At 41.3% G+C, this 17,500-nt stretch overlaps 2 protein-coding genes across 2 annotated transcripts in view; both read right to left on the bottom strand.

The window, feature by feature from the left end:
• Window positions 1-2,325, bottom strand: part of LOC134457104 (girdin-like) — a 69,508-nt gene extending 67,183 nt beyond the window's left edge. Inside the window, exons 1-2 of the mRNA XM_063208911.1 lie at window positions 1,710-2,325; window positions 1,450-1,550 (exon numbers count right to left, since the gene is read on the bottom strand). Coding sequence (XP_063064981.1) covers window positions 1,450-1,550; window positions 1,710-1,790 — 182 coding nt within the window. The 5' untranslated portion in view covers window positions 1,791-2,325. The remainder of the gene's footprint in view (window positions 1-1,449; window positions 1,551-1,709) is intronic.
• Window positions 2,326-9,473: 7,148 nt separating this feature from the next.
• The window catches only part of pld5 (phospholipase D family member 5), an 84,620-nt gene continuing 76,593 nt past the window's right edge, over window positions 9,474-17,500 (bottom strand). Inside the window, exons 8-10 of the mRNA XM_063208898.1 lie at window positions 15,766-15,931; window positions 14,503-14,599; window positions 9,474-10,181 (exon numbers count right to left, since the gene is read on the bottom strand). Coding sequence (XP_063064968.1) covers window positions 9,928-10,181; window positions 14,503-14,599; window positions 15,766-15,931 — 517 coding nt within the window. The 3' untranslated portion in view covers window positions 9,474-9,927. The remainder of the gene's footprint in view (window positions 10,182-14,502; window positions 14,600-15,765; window positions 15,932-17,500) is intronic.

The following is a 17,500-nucleotide window of genomic DNA, read 5'->3' as shown; positions in this document are numbered from 1 at the left end:
TGGATGCTAAATGGTGCTAAAACAGTCAATCTGAGAGACCTTGATTTTACTTTTTGTATTTATGGTCAACACTTTTCCATTCCAGGGGTGGGAACCACATTGGTCCTTTTGGAATCTCAGACATCCACTGGTCACTGACTCGATACAGTCACTAAAACAGTCTATAACTCGGGGTGGCGGGGGGGTTCACTGTTTTTTTGCTCCAGAACCGCAATAGTGTTGATGATGAATTACAAAGAATTCCTTTATAACTCGCCGTGACAAAGCCAGCACTGTTGCGTGTCTAAAAGGACGCATGCCATGGTTGGGTTCCAGAGCCTAGCCTGGCTCTGCTCACATGCAACAGCTGTCCTACATTACATGGCTATTTTAGAGACACAAGAACTTCCAACTATGCCTACAATATGAAACGGCACTCCCAACACGACCTCCTGCCAAGATCTCATGCTTTAGTTAGTAGAAGACAGTCTTCTTCTTCAGCAGGCCAAGGCACAGTGTGAGATGCAGGGCTCTAAATTAACACCAGCCAACTGGCCAAATGCTGGTGAAATTTCAGTTTGGCTGGTAGAAAAGACCAACTTACTAGCCACTTCGACCCATTAGTGAGTGTTTGATAGGCTAGTAAGATTAACATCTACTAGCCATTTTGGCTTTAGTTAGTGAAAAACTTAATTTAGAGCCCTGGTGAGATGCAAGCCAGATTTTTTTTATTATTATTTATTTGTCAATGTGTAATAGACCCTTCTTGTAATCCAGATGCAGATCGTAAGGAGATAGAACAGGAGATATTGGAGATAACAGAAACACTTTTTTAATGCGTCTTTTTAAAACATAACTACATGTATCAGCATGCAATATTATGTGTCTTTACACACTATCCGAGGGGTTCCCAAACTTTGCCATGGCGAAGCCCCCTATATACAGGAAGACTCCAGCCAAGGCCCCCCTTACATGGGTCGTGCAAGCCACACAATGTTTCTGTGCTCCCTCTTTCACAACCATCATACTTGACTAGGTCTGTGTGTCAGTGCCCCATTGTGATAAGCTATATAAAACAACAATGATAATAGTTATTATGTTGAAAGATGCAATAGATTTCTATAATACGGTTCTTACTTTATATCATTTGTGGTAGCCTATATGTTATTGAATGTTTCCATTATTTATTTTGTTTTGTTATGGGCCTCGTTTTCCTGCCCAACCTACTGCAGGGCCCCCGATAACATATTGGGGCTCCCCAGGAGTCCCTGACCCCCACTTTGAAAACCACTGCCCTAAACCTATATTGTAAACAATGTTGCATCTTGTACATTGTTGCACAATGTTGCATGCTGTTGCACATTCTTTGATACACTGTAATTACTAGCCTATAACAGGGATACAAAAATAAAGTGTAGGCCAAACCGAGATAACAAGAAGGTGTGAATGTAAATGAATGTGAATACTTACATTTCCCCCATAATTTGGTTCAGGTGGTACCCATCCACTAACTCGGTGTAGTCAGTGAGGGCACTGCCATCCTTCTCACCTATGTACCCAAATGTCTTCACCTAAAAACAAAGACAGACAGCAAAGGCAATGTCACCATAGTTGCTGCAAAATTGGTATGGATAGAGTTGCAATTGGAAACTTGCCACAAGTAACAACTTGCAAGCTACAAGCCTATAAAAGCAAACATGTGATTTGAAGCGGACACATCTTCTCCTTACCCAAGTGACAAGGGGGCTTAGCATGAAATGCTCCAGGGTGGGTAGTATCTCACTCCCCATTTTCAAGCAGGATAAATTCATCTTCTGTAAAACACACAGGACGCTCTATGTATGGTGTCAGTCATCCAGGTAAGGGAACACAGGCGTTACCATTCATCAAGACGTCAGTTCGATGCAGACAGAAACAAATCGACATTGCGTAGCGTCCTCTGAGATGCAGCTGCTTGTGTTGGTAAGACCTTCATCCCGCCGTCCTGCAGTCCAGGCGACTGACTTCGCAGCTTGTATTCAAACTATTTCCAAAATTCGCGTCTTCCTCAATCCACGCCAAGTGATAATCCACAAATGTATTTCCTACCGCCGCTCTGCTGAAATCATTCCATTGGAAAAAACGATAGAAATTTTCTTATGCATTGTTCAAAAAAAGATTCCATTGCTCTGCACCGCTCCGTGCGGCTCACACTCCCCCTTTCTCACGAACTGCTGCTGCTGGCTGGGGCATTGCAGCGGCAACTGCAGAGGACTCGGTTAGGAAGCCTACGACTCGCTCAGTTTCCTCTGCAGATTAGATAGTCAATGAACGTCACCGCGTAGCATCAGTGGAAAGAGGCGGCAAGCTTACATGGGCATACCGCGGTGGTCCAAATCAAATAGGCCTAGCCTAGTCAAAATGGGTGTTTCTCGTCTCGTGTGGTCTACCCAAGTGCCCATGCCCATCTCTCTCTCTCTCTCTCTCTCTCTCTCTCTCTCTCTCTCTCTCTCTCTCTCTCTCTCTCTCTCTCTCTCTCTCTCTCTCTCTCTCACACACACACACACACACACACACACCACACACACACACACACACACACACACACACACACACACACACACACACACACACACACAATCCATCACATTACACACCATTTGCTTTAATTTGGCTATAATAATAACAAGAACAACAACAACAATAATAATAATAATAATAATAATAATAATAATAATAATAATAATAATAATAATAATAATAATAGGCCTAATAATAATAATAGGTGTAATAGGTGTAATAAATAAGTGAAATAAGTAATAAATAAGTGTTTTGAATATAGAGTTTTCCCACAACCTTTTTAATAGCCTACTTCAAATGAATCAGTCTATGCTTTAGTTGTCTTCTTGAAGGCTGTGTGAAGATTTTGTACTTTAGTAGTGTTCAGTTGTAGCCAATTGACAACTGGACCTCTTTTTGGAACTTGAGGACTTTTCGTCTGCTCATTCTATAGACTTCCCCAAACTTGCGGAGTGTCCTTTCAGTAGCCTAGCTATTAGGTGGCCTACTCGCTCACATCATAGCCTACATGGGCTTTTAAATGAAAAACTTGGCACGTGAAAAATAAAAATGCAATAGGGCCTACAGGCCTAGCCATCCTTATGTGTGGTTAGACTGTGAGTTACAGCTAGATGACATGTTTTAGGTCTGTAAATAAATAGGCTAAATTACAAAATTAATTAATCAATCAATTAACAAACACCATATAATGGTGCCCTGCCCCCCAAAATGACTGACATATGTAGGCTATTCAAAATCCAAAAATTGCACTAGGTCTACTTGCCATTAATACTACAACATTCCCAGCAACAGCACCAATGGCTTCCCATTCAAATATCTTTGACCTTAATCTGTTGCCATAGCAACCTGACTCCACCCCATCCTAATGACCGAGTGCATCCTCACATCTGGCACTTGCCTGACATTGACTGGGTCAACTACTAGACATGGGCAACAGAGCCATGGAGGACCAGACTGTAAGTCACTTAAGTAAGATAGGCTACTGTAAATCTGAGTTTCATTAGAAAGTTGTCTGCTTGTGGTTCCTAGACTAGGGCTACATTTCATCGCTTGAATAGAAAGACTTGTTTTGTTTTTAGGACATTAAGGGACAAGTGAGACAAGAGACATGTTAACATGTATTTCTAATTTATTAATCTAATTATAGTTAATGTGAGGTATCCCATAGGCCTTGTTCATTTGATGATGGCAGCAGAGACACATGTTGCAATAGTGATATTAGTCGTCAGGACAAGATTTGGCTACCATCTAGTGGTGAGGAGAATACATTGCATGAAAAATCTAAAATGAAACCTTCAAGCCCACCCTTTATATGGACTTCACATGGGATATGTTTCTCTACGGGGCCTCTACAACCCCCCATGTGGCATTAGGGAGCCCTAGGGGGGGCGTTGAGAAGGATACAGCTGAAAGCAAGGGTGGCAGAGCTTAGTTGCCATTGGGAGACATTACTCTATTTTATTTTTGAATAAAAAGGGGGGTGTTGGTTGGCTTATGATGAGGTCAAGGGGGTGTTAGTAGGCTCATGACGAAGTCCAGGGGGCATATGTTCAAAAAAAGGTTGAGAGCCACTGGTCTACACCTTGGTGAGGCTGATCACAATAATATTTGATTGAAAAAAACTAGGAACTAGGAATGTCTGTGCACTTCTACTTCAATCGTCCATTTATGTTGACCGACAAGAACCAATTGATCACAGTAACAGACCAACAATAACTGATAATGGAGTAAGAAAGAAAGAAAGAAAGAGAGAAATACAAATGAGTTATTTTTCGAAGTTACAGTATAACTGAAATTGTATCATGTTGTTCTCTGTCATCTTGGCATGACAAAGATTACATTCAAGAAAAACATCTGGATGCCTGGAGCCGCCTCTCAACTGAATCCTTCTCAACGCCCCCCTAGGGCTTCCCAACCCCCCCTGGAGAGGCTGTACCGCCGCCGTTGAGAAACACTACTCTGTGGCATGTTGTGAAAGCGAAAGCCAGTCATGGGTGAGCGGTTAGGGCGTCAGACTTGCATCCCAGAGGTTGCCGGTTCGATTCCCGACCCGCCAGGTTGGTGGGGGGAGTAATCAACCAGTACGCTCCCCCATCCTCCTCCATGACTGAGGTACCCTGAGTATGGTACCGTCCCACCACACTGCTCCCCATGGGGCGCCACTGAGGGCTGCCCCCTTGCACAGGTGAGGCATAAATGCAATTTCGTTGTGTGCAGTGTGCAGCGTTCACTTTTGTGCTGTGGAGTGCTGTGTCACAATGACAATGGGAGTTGGAGTTTCCCAATGGGCTTTCACTTTCTTTCACTTTCATGTTGTGCGGTGGGAATGCGGGCATGTGAGCGTGTGTGTCTACTCTACTTCTTATCTCTGTGCTAATGTACTAAAAAAACGAATCCTTGGCATTTGCACCTATTGTTCTGTTTATTTCCTGTGCACTTTGTATCTGCAAGTGTTATATGCTGTGATTATGTCCGAAATTGTAAGTCACTTTGTTTAAAAGTGTCTGCAAAATATCATTTAATGTAACAGATTAGACAAGGAAACCCCAAGTTGACTTCAGATTGATGTTTTTTTCCTGTGGTGTCGTCCACATTAGTAAGACGAAAAGTTACAGCTGCTGCCCATATACTCCACAATTTCCCCGCTTGCATTCCCGCCAACTCATTTACATACATGCTGCCAAGCTCAGAAATTATCAGCAAAGTAGAAAACGAGATTTTAATGGCAAATCTCTTCTCACAAAAGCACCCCGAGGCACAAATATACCACACATATATAAATTCAAGGTTGGCAGATTTTGAGTCACACATGACCAAGTTGATACCTCCCATGAGAAACAGTGCAACTTGTTCAGAAAAAAAATGATTTCTTCCTCACCCACAGGGAACTCCATATGCTACAGGATGCAAACTGGATGACCTTGTGACCCCAAGTCTAACTCCCTAACCACTAGGCCACACAGCTTAGCCTCCCCAGTAGCCTAGTTGACCCAGCATGTCAGGAGAAGGACAGATGTGAGGATGCACAAAGTCATCAGGCTTGCATGGAATGAGGTTAATATGGCGAAGGATTAAGGTCAAAGATACTGTATTTGAACAGGAAGCTAATTGCGTTGATGTATAAACTACATGAGGTTAAGGGGCAAAAAGAGCGCCTTTGGACTTGAAATTCATTATTTTTACGTTCTTTTTTGACATCCTTTCAGTCCTGTGACTGTTATTGTGCCACCTTTCTGTGTGTGTGTGTGTGTGTGTGTGTGTGTGTGTGTGTGTGTGTGTGTGTGTGTGTGTGTGTGTGTGTGTATATATATATCCATTCCCCAGATTAAGGTATACTGTATATTTATATTATATACAGGGCCACTGACAGCTTTGGCTGGGCCCAGGACAAAGTCATCTGAAAGGGCTCCTCAGCCATGGATAAGGTAGCTGTGGTAATAATGGTAATAATGGTAATTCCCACAAGAGGGTGCCATATAGCTTCTCTGATCCAGTCTCAAGTCAAGCTGTTACATTAGTTGATACTTTGCTCTGAAGTGTGACATGCAATTATTCTGCTGTTGCAGTCCCTGCTGGGGGTTACATTAGCCAGATATTACCATACATCCTAGAGAATGTGTATGGGTATTGTTTGACTGGAGCTTCCATATGGCAAAGCCAGGCTTGTGTTAGATGACTTGCTCAAGGGAAGATGGTTGAGGGCACTGGTATGGAGAGAACCCCAACTTCTTTGGTGTGGGAGTCAATCTTGTAAATTTCCATTCATGTTTATTTTGTAAACAACAAATGAACGCAGGCCTATATGTTTCAATAAGAAACTGTAGCTATCATTATGCATCCCTTTTATGATGCACGTCGTGTGGTTCTCCTCCAACACATCTATGCTATCAGGGTTTTCAGCTGATGTTTGGAAAACCCCTTCTAGTGTGTTATTATTAGTTGGTTTGACGTCTACAGGCGATTTATTCCTGATTCATGGGAATCGTAGGCCTATAAATACTTTTTTGAAGCAACTGCAAAACAAAATGCTTACATTTGCAAATTACTCCACTCCAACTCCCATTGTCATTGTGACACAGCACTCCACAGCACACACAAGTGAACACTGCATACTGCACACAACGAAATTGCATTTATGCCTCACCCGTGCAAGGGGGCAGCCCTCAGTGGCGCCCCATGGGGAGCAGTGCGGTGGGACGGTACCATGCTCAGGGTACCTCAGTCATGGAGGAGGATGGGGGAGAGCACTGGTTGATTACTCCCCCCACCAACCTGGCGGGTCGGGAGTCGAACCGGCAATTAGAAAGTAGATAGCAGAACACTTTCTATCGGAATTAAACTTCAATTCTTGCTAACCCCATAAATGGTCTGTCACAACAACAGAAGAAGTTCTAGGTAGACAAAACTTTGGCTAATTGAAGGTCATCAATAAACCAAGGCTGCCATTTTATGGTGACATAATTTTCACAACTATTATTTGAGGAATGATGGGTTCAAGAAGTACACAGAGAGTTAAGTGTAAAATGTGCTGTTTTTAATATATGTTTGAAAAACAATCAATTGAAATCGATAGTTTTAGTAACAGTCAAGTATAGAGCAAGTGCAAATAAAGTCGTCAGCTTCAGGCCTATTACCTCAACATTCACTTGTACTGGATATATCATAGTGGAAGACAAGTGTTGCACTGTAAAAAGTGCTGTGTTAACCTAAATAAATAAATAAATAAATAAATAAATTAATTAATTAATAAATACACCACACACACACACACACACACACACACACACGCGTCCAAAAACAGCAGGCAATATGGATGTTTTTGCATCGTGTCAAGTACCAAGTTGATACACGTACAACTGTATGTTAGTTAAATCAACATAACATCAACATCTGCACAGCATGTTCCATTCTTCAAATAATAAATATGTGTTCAAATAGTTCCAGTGTTTTAAAGTCGGTACTTAGCAGCACCTTTTACAGTGCAAGTCAAAAGCGGTCAAACTTGACATCGTCCAGGCGAACATGCAACAAAGAGTGCTTAGGTTAGGTTATCGAAGAGGAGTAGCAGTAGGAATAGCAGAGTTTCCCATTTCAATCCATCAGTTTTGGGATTTTATTATAATGGTCCTGTGGCAGGACCCATACACAAGATTGACACAGGCAAGGTCAATGTACCACCCAATGACTGACTGAACAGAACCATTCCAGGTTCCATTGTTGTCTTGCTGCCGCAGCACAAGATCTTTGACAGAGGTGAACACAGGAGACACCAGACAGGGGCGGGATGGTGGTGTTGTGCACGGCTGTGGATCAGCATAAACACACATTGTTTGTGATGGCACAAAAATGGATCAGAACTGAGCATAGTGGTGCCATACGCATGCATACACGACACATTTCTAACCACAATGCATTGCTATTTCTCAGTGTGCATGTGCGCAGATCTGATTATTTTTTTGTGCCATCATGAACGCAGTGAATAAAGGGAGTCTCCAGAGGCTGGATTCCAAACGTACGTAATTTCTTTCTGTGGGCTCACAGAGTCTTAGGGCAGGGTGCCCAAAGGGTTATGCAGTACACTTGTATGTACACTTATGTATGTACTCTTATTTTTCTTTGGGCTCAAAATTTCTAAAGATACACAGTAAATGTTGCTGTGTTTATTCAACACTTAGAAAGTTCATTAAGTCCAAATGATGTCAAATCAACTCTCTAAGTGTTAAATGAGCACTGCAGAATTTGCTGTGTACCCCCCAGGGCTGGACTGGTTATCTGGTATACTGGGGCCGATCGTTTTGTTTTTTTCTGGGGATTGGCCTACAATTTAGTAGCCTGGTTCCTACCAGACCTCCGTGTGTGTGCTCTGGAGCCCCCTGGTGGCACTCCAAACACACACGTCGGTCTGGGAGCATGTGGCAGGATTCAATTTCTGGACTCAAAAAATAATGCCGAGCATTTATCACTTCAATATCACTGGCAGCTCACATTGAGGAGTCACAGGTCATATTATAGACCAACATCGACGCTTTAGAGATCAACAGAAAATGGTTTTGAAAGAATTTGTTGACATTGAAGCAATAAATGCTGCGATTATTTTTTTGACTGTAGAAATGGAATCCTGCTACATGCTCCCAGACCTAGTAGTGGAGCTCACAAAGCTGTGCGGAACTACAGGTTGGGCAAGAGCCAGGCAAACAATTTAGAGGAGGCGGCTCATAGGTCAATCACCAATAAGGACAGTGGATTCAGCCAGTCAAGATATAGCATGAAAGAGGTATGTGTAGGGTAGGGGCCAGTCTATACCAAAAATGCCCAGGCTATTTTTCAGTCTCAGCCCAGCCCTAATATCAATTGTACGCCTCCCAGTTCCATTATCGAAAAACAACATTAACAGATGGAGGAGAGCTTTGGCAGTGGTGAGTGTGGGTTTCATTTGTGCAATTTGTTGGTATAATGAAACGAAGACAAATGGTGCGCAAATGGGTAATGCAATGTCGGAAATGCAGCCAGTGTAACTAAACATTTGGCATCGGTGTATAAAAGACTGTGATTACAAAAGCATATAAAACATATGTTTACAGTATTCAAAGTATACAGTATTCCTTTTCGAATTTCGTCTTTACAAAATCATAAAAATGACATCCATGTTGTATAAAGGCATTCTATTATGAATATGAACGGTTGAAAATGGTGGAAATGTCTACAAAATATGTGCAAAAAACATGTGAAAAAAGCTCGATATATGATGAATGAGAAGCAGCAGTGTTCCTCTCTCTCTCTCTCTCTCTCTCTCTCTCTCTCTCTCTCTCTCTCTCTCTCTCTCTCTCTCTCTCTCTCTCTCTCTCTCTCTCCTTATGTTCCTCTCCGTAGAAGTGACCTGAAAAGCCCTTTTTTCAGATGCAGACATTTCCAAGCTCAGAAAGTTAAAGTCCTGTCACATATTTGTTCTGATTCACTGAACCACCTGACAAGCTCTAATAAGCACAAGTTTGCAGCCAGGTATGTAGGTACTGTATAAAATGAAGTAAAAATCAGCCATATAGGCGCACAAGGCGGAAGGAATTCATGACAGGACTTTAGCGTCTCTCAAGCTGGTTTGTCAGCACATGTTTATATAGTCTTGTATATCACATCTTTTTGCATGCAGTGGCCTTTAAGGACCCAGAGCAAAGCATACATACATGTACATTGTGTTTGTTTGCCGTAGTAATTGTTCAAAAAGAAGAAGAGAGGAAAGAGGAAAAGTGTTTCTTATTTACAGCTGGGATTTTCCACATATCAAAACAGTCCATGATAGAGCTAGCCTAGCCACGCTAGAGCCCCTTTGTCAGCTAGCAAGATGCAATGGTGGGTAACGTGGCTAGGCGATGCTTGAGGGAGGAAAATGCATTATTTCGCACCCCTATCTCTGCCACTTGTGCCTCTCTTGACCAATGAGAATGCTGGGTTCTTCAGTGTACTTCCTGTTCGAGCCATGACATCCTGCAGACTCCTGGCGTACCAAGAGAACCAGTCTCTTTCAAAGGCGGACTTCATTTGATCCAAGATGGCGGGCCTGTCGTCTGGGTGTTCTGCACTGGGCTGAATCACAAGCCCCGTTCCGGCATTGAAGGTAAACTCATTCCCCACCCAGTCCAGGTTTCCTTCAGAAACACAGGAAAAGGGATTTTGTTTACTTTAGAGTTGGCATTTTAAAACGTAATGAAGAATATACTTCTGGCAATGATTACACTGTCACACATGGAAAATATAGTATTATAGTTATATAGTACATGAGTGATTCTCCGATTCGACTACGCTTTTAACCCTCCTGTTACCCTCAAATTTTGAAACATCCGTGATCCTTGGGGTCAATTTGACCCCAACCACTTAAATGTCTACAAAATCAGTTGAAAACAACTCTTTGGCACATGTTTATGTCTCAGATATGTATTATTGCTCTGTTGGTGACATAAAAAGTCCTTTAAATATATCCTAGCACCCCCACACATAGCCCACACACCAAAAAACTTAATCCATGACAAGGCGAAATTTTGAGAAAATGGCAATAAAATGTCATTAATTGATCTTAAAACAGATAGACACATATTATTGAAATTTTAGTGGCTCCATAATACTCCCTAAATATGAATTTCTACAAAGTATTACTTATAACATTTGAAAAGAAAAAGCAAATTTGATTATCAAGGATAGTATATATCTACTACCATATGGGTCAATTTCACCCTAAAATAAATATACATATTCCTAAACATTCAGAAGGTTTTTTAAGTCCAACATTCACTTTCTTTGAATGTTTGAATGTGTATTTATAACACAAGTATAATAGTTAGGTAAGAACATGGATACATTGCCAACCAAAAGAGTTTTGTGAAAATCATAGAAAATCATTGTTATCATTATTTCTGCGCTTGAATTAGTGTGCATATGAGGAAGAAAAGGTTTGCATGTGCTCCTTGTAGACACATTACATGTTCATGGTAGTGGGGTAAGGTTTGAAGGAACAGGGCTAGCAACTTGTATTCTATGTTTACTTCTATTCACTATTTATGCCCACTGGAGAACTTGGGGTATGGACGTCAATGTGTATGTCCTTCACAAAAGTTACAGCGGTTGCTGTTCCTGGAAGTCCTGCCTTCTCTATGTCAGGTAGCATCAGTTTATAACCAATGCTGCAGACCACCATGTGAATTTGGAACAATATATTGAAGACCTGCACCATTATATCTCTCAACATAGCAACCAACCTTGAGATCGCATCCATCTAAAGAGGTACAACGGCTTGTCTACATCAGAAAAGTTCATTTCAATCTTTGGATCACAATCATAAAACTTCTCTTCAAATATACCACCACTTATAATTATGCTGGGCACAAAACTATATGTGACCCATCTTATGCTAGTGTGTGTGTGTAGTGGGAGGGTGCAAACTTATAGCTCCCAGGGTACAGGGTTGGGGGGGGGGGGGGGTGCGGGGGTTGCGGGGGGTGCTGTGGGGGTGCTATTGGTACAACAAGGTTCAAATGGTGGATTTTGTCAAAATGTCAATGCTGTAGTAGCCACCACTGTCCAAAATGTTGCCGTGAATTAGTTTTAGGCCTCCCTCATATCATTAGTATTTTTATTTATCAGGGCCAAATCTAAAGCAAAATGTTCAGAAGAAACATGGCTGAATGGCTTATTTATTATCTAAACCGATTTGAACATTTATTTGCAAAAGATGGATGTTCCATTTATGTTTTAGACACTTAAAACAATTGGGGTCAAAATAAATTGACCCCAAGGAACACGGGTGTAACCAAAATGTGTACAGCACTTAGGAAAAACATTTTTGTGAAAATTTCACTTTTTTCACATTTATCCCATCTATTTAGGAAAAGTCATCAAAGATGAGGCAGAAGAAATATGTACTTCATGTATTTTTCAGGTGTTAAACATTGAATGGGGTCAAATAGACCCCAAGGATAACAGGAGGGTTAAGTCTGTGGATTTTATTTGCCAATTCCACTAACTATTAAAGGAGAAGTCCAGTTTTTGAACATTAAGGCCATTTTCTGAGTGGTCTGCAATGTGTTAGAGTCCCCCTCACCGTTTATTTCATGTTTGCTGCAGTCTCTGTTATTTGGCTGATTTGGATTTGATCTCAACCAGCTTTAGAATGGTCGTCTATGAGCACCTGCAACTCTGTTCTTAAAATCACCTTAAACATTTGTTTTCGAAAGTCTACAGCTCACAAAGTGGTTAGGGGTGTTCACTAGCAGTCCCTAACAAGTTTCAAGGCGAAATATGGCTTCTGTCATTTTTTATTTGCCATTTTGTGAAAGAAAGTGAAAGTGAAAGTGAAACTTAATTTACAAATTGCTACATAAAACACACATAAAACATGACAGATGCCATATTTCGCTACAAAAATGGTTAAGGAACACCAGTGAATACTGCTGAACACTTGCTGAGTTGCATATTCTTGAAAACAAATGTTAAAGGTGATTTTAAGAACAGAGTTGCAGGTGCCCATAGACGGCCATTCTAAAGCTGGTTGAGATCAAATCCAAATCAGCCAAATAACAGAGACTGCAGCAATCATGAAATAAACGGTGAGGGGGACTCTAAAACATTGCAGACCACTCAGAAAATGGCCTTAATGTTCAAAAAACTGGACTTCTCCTTTAACTGCATCCAATGATGTTTTGGACATTAGAAAACATTTATCTTTCATATAATACAGAAAGTGTAGACATGGCATTATTTCCCTCAGCAAGAATGAATATTTAATACTGGTTTTGGGCGTTTTCATGCTGTCCTGTTTTCCAAATGTCAGATTCAGTCTTCATATTAGCATGTAAAGAAACTTGTTTTGCCCAAGACGATTGCAAATGTTTATTCACAGTAATCATCACAATATGACAAAACTGTCAGAAAGACCACTGTCCTTTCCATTGTACATGAAATTTGCCATTTTGTGTGTGTCCACGAAAACTGTGTTAACCGTGTCACGGTCTGAAACCCCCTCCATAAATCAGTAATGGTTTGGTCTTAGGCCAAACGAATAACATCACGTGATGTCATAACCTCTTTGGCAGGATATGGGAAGACTTTTTGGTAAGTTTTGAGCTCCATCCTTCCATAATTTAATCCATTCTTTTTCATGTTCTCATAGCGGGAAAATTGCCTGTCAACTGTGTTATCAACATATTCATAAGAATCTGAATTAGAAATCACATGTAGAAAAACACAGATAAAGCATACAGATACATGAATTGATTAAGGTGTTGTGGTGGAACTTCTGAGGTTCATGGTTAGCACAACACCATAAAAATGGCTGAAATGTCAACCGTGTTACCGTCAATGGTGTTACAATTAGCTATGACAGTCAGGGTTGCCAGATGAGGGTGATGATTTCCAGCCCAAAAAAATTTCAAAACCCGCCTAGAAGCACAAAATCCCGCCCAATTCTATTGATTTCTATGGCAAAAAGTGGGCGGGTTTTTCTGATAAATGCCATTTTTACCCGCACACGGCCATCCTAAGCAGCCCAATTGGGCGGGAACCAGCCCAATCTGGCAACACTGATGACACTGGAGGAGGAGTATGTTTTTGCCAATTTATCTCCATATTGACAGACAAACAAACAAAATAATTTGTTTTCTAGGGAGATGGGTTCGTCTGCTCTGTTTTTTTTTTCCTAAAAAAGTGCTGACTTATTCCCCTGCACTGTTGACTGTAACACAGTTAAGTAACACGGTTGACTGTTTTGAAAGTGTTTTTCAGCTATTGATCCCTTATGTGTTGGAAAAATCCTATGAACAGACAGTAGGGATTATCTCTGGAGAAGGAAGTCTTGTGTAAGGAGGGTGACTAAATTCAAATCAGACGTTACAGGGATTTATAATGAAAAATGTGTCAGTCTGTATCACAGTGAATCATAAAATCCTACTTATGAAGCTCAACAATCACAGATTAATGACGACATTATTGCTAAGGGACATAAGCACTTTCAAACGTATGTTGTTTCAACTCTGTAGTATTTTTATATATGTTTGAAATGACATAGTATTTGTCCATAACACTGTTGACAAAATAATCAAGCAAATGTTCGCTTTCATTAGAGTACAGGTATTTATCAAATGATTTAAGATTATGCTTGGCAATTTGTTTGTTTGGAAACTTCAATGTATACACTATGGAAACATCTAGGTCATTTATTTGAAAAAAAATACTGATAATTGACATTTTGCTTTTGCCAAAAGCTTAGGCGAATCGTAGAATCACTCATATGCAAATCTCCACAGATGACGAGGCTTCATGAGGATAGGTTCAGACACACACACACACACCGACACACACACACACACACACACACACACACACACACACACACACACACACACACACACACACACTGAAACAGACACTCACAACGCCAAATGTGCTTTACTTAATCTAAACATGCCACGTTGTACATACCTATGTATAATGCGTTGTCCGTTACCATATACTTGTTATGGTTGAGGGCCTTGCTGTTGCGCCTTGAACGTAGTGCCTCATCGGTACTGAAAAATTTCTTGCAGACAAAAGAGAGAGTGCAAAGTGTCATTTTCTCCATTTGATGTTTTTTTCATCAAAATAACCCATTTGACACTTGCCAACTGATAGTTAAAAGGTCAAATTACATTACATTTAGCAGATGCTTTAAAACAAAAAATCTAAAACGACTTGCAATTATTTGAAATACAGGGTATTGAGTACAGTCCCTGGAGCAATGTAGGGTTAGGTGCAATGCTCAAGGATACTTCATCCATGGAGTGAGGTTGGGAGAGGTCAGGGTGGGATTCGAACCTGCAACCCTCTGATCTAAAACCCATCTCGTTAACCACTGGGGCAACCGTGGCCTAGTGGTTAGAGAGTTGGTCTTTCAATCTAGGGGTTGTAGGTTCAAATCCCACCTGACCTCTCCCTACACCCCCACCCATGGCTGAAGTGCCCTTGACTAAGGCACTTAACCCCACATTGCTCCAGGGACTGGAACCAATACCCAACATAATAGTTGTACGTCGCTTTGAACAAAATGAAAGCGTCAGCTAAGTAAGTGAAATTAAATGTTAACCACTGGGGCACGGCTACCCAGATGATGTCAAAAACTGTCAATGGGATACTTGGGGTTCTGAACGTTAATGAATGTGCTAATGTCTTATTGATCAAAAACTTCATACAAAACGTTTTAAAAAAAAAATATTTTTGATAATTGAACTCCCATGTTCTGCCACATACAGTGCTGGATGTTCACTGTTTCTATGCAAAATATGATATCTTGGTTATTATTGCATGCAGAAACTATTTAAAGAAATATATAAGTGTTGAGTTGAGTTTGAACTATTTACGTATATGTGACACGAAATAAAGTTTGCAGTGTTAATTGAACACTTGTAGAGTTGATTTAACATCTTCTAAGGTGTAGGCCTATTTCACCTTTCTACGTGTTGAATTAACACCAGTGGTGTAGTCTATGTAGAACGCGGGTATACAGAGTATACCCACTTCTAAATTTCAGGGATTTCAGTATACCCACTTAAAATTGATTGCTCCATTGTTTTGAATTGCACAAATATGTACAGTATACCCACTTCAAAAAATGCTCAAATATACAGTATACCCACCATAAAAAAGTAGACTACACCACTGATTAACACTGCATTGTTTTCCACTGTGGTTTTCAATGAATCGACTCACCACTTCCAGGTTGCAGTCCATGAGTTGCATGCAGAGGGAGCTGAGTGAGGTGAGGAAGTTGAAGGTGTACGGGTGCGTACGCTCCCACAGGCTCACCAGCAGACGCACCGTCACCTGGCGCAGGACCAGAGCCTCGCGCAGCGCCTCGTCTATGACCGACCAATACCTAGGGAGAAAGAGAAAGAGGTTGGGGTTTTAGGCAGCCATTTTGTGAAGGTAACTACTACTACCTCGACGATGGTCGACCAGTACCCTACCTAGGGAGAGAGGGAGGTCAGACATTTAGGCGTTCATTTTGTGAAGCTATATACAGCACGAGTATGAGTACTGGTAGCAATGGTAGTGCCACCTGTCATAACATCAAAGACTCACACAGCGCCTCATCTATGCTGCATCTAGAGGTGAAAGGAAGATTTTAGGTGTTGTGAAGGTAACTGGTACCAGCAGACACACCGTCCGTCATACATATACAGTACAGTATATGTACTGTATATAAACGTAGATAAGAACACTATATGCTGTGTTTGACCACTCCTTTGAATTGGAACGAATGGCTCAAGTCAGATCGCTGCCTTGCATGTTTGGCCGGTATAGCACTGCCATCCATCGGTGACAAGGCAATACAGTACACATATTATCATGTATGTGGTGGGAGCACAACCTCTGTGAATAATGTAGGATGCCGGACCAAGATGTCGGTTCAGCAGTTCAAACTATGAATCACGTAAAAGGGAGTTTTTCCTCACCCCTGATGCCACCAGGGGCCGCATCTGGGCGCCCAAATTCAGTGTGACTATCTCTGACTTATGCTTGACCCAGTCACTATGGACCTTACGCATCTAAGAATCCTGGTCCTAACCTACGTTGACCTTATGACTCACTCTACAATCTCTATCTGTCTCTTCTTCCTCTGCCTTCCTGCTATTTCTGCCTCTCCTCTCTACCTCTCCTTTTAAATCCATCTCTAACAATGATGTTTTTTTGCCATTTGTTAAGCACTTTGAGTTGCATGCCTTGTATGATACAGTGCTATACAAATACAATTATTATTATTATTATTATTAGTAGTAGTAGTAGTAGTAGTAGTAGTATCAGAGATTCTTCAAGTATATAGAGATATGCCAATGTAATAGGTTGCTATGGGCACCTAACATGACCAGGTTCCGGTCTGCCTAAAGGGGCGTGTCATAATACTCCTAGCATTGAATAGAACAGTCCTTAGGTCTGCCTAGGTCTGCCTAAAGGGGGATTCCCCCCCTCACCCTTGCAATAATAGAACCCGGAAACAATGGGCCAATGGAACCTCTCTCTCTCTACTCTCTCTGGTAGTATTGTCACCTGCCTAAGCACCAGAGCCTGCCCAAGTGCTTCCTCTATTGGACTGCATATATTAGTACAACCAGAATCCCATCCCCGTGACCAATCAATACCTTCTCATAGCCAAGGCTACATTTTATAGAACTGCCCATGTATTTATATGGTACGTGCAACTCAGGCCATCACTACTGCGTGCGTGGTGGTAACTACGGGTATGGTGCAAAATGTTGCATCTAATGTAAGCTCAGGTAGAATTCAATTGCACTGGAGATACCATTGGAGCATATTTCATTATTCTGTGAGAAATAAGGTTCTTCCCACAGGCACAGTATTGCAGAACATGCCATAACGTATACATGAGTTGTGGTGCCTGGCATTAAAAGAACTTGTTGAATATAACATGTGTTGGAGGTTGTCA

The sequence above is a fragment of the Engraulis encrasicolus genome, chromosome 1, assembly GCF_034702125.1.
Source record: "Engraulis encrasicolus isolate BLACKSEA-1 chromosome 1, IST_EnEncr_1.0, whole genome shotgun sequence".
NCBI lineage: Eukaryota > Metazoa > Chordata > Actinopteri > Clupeiformes > Engraulidae > Engraulis > Engraulis encrasicolus.
The sequence above is the reverse complement of the archived record's forward strand: the minus strand, read 5'-3'. Positions and strand labels throughout refer to the sequence as shown.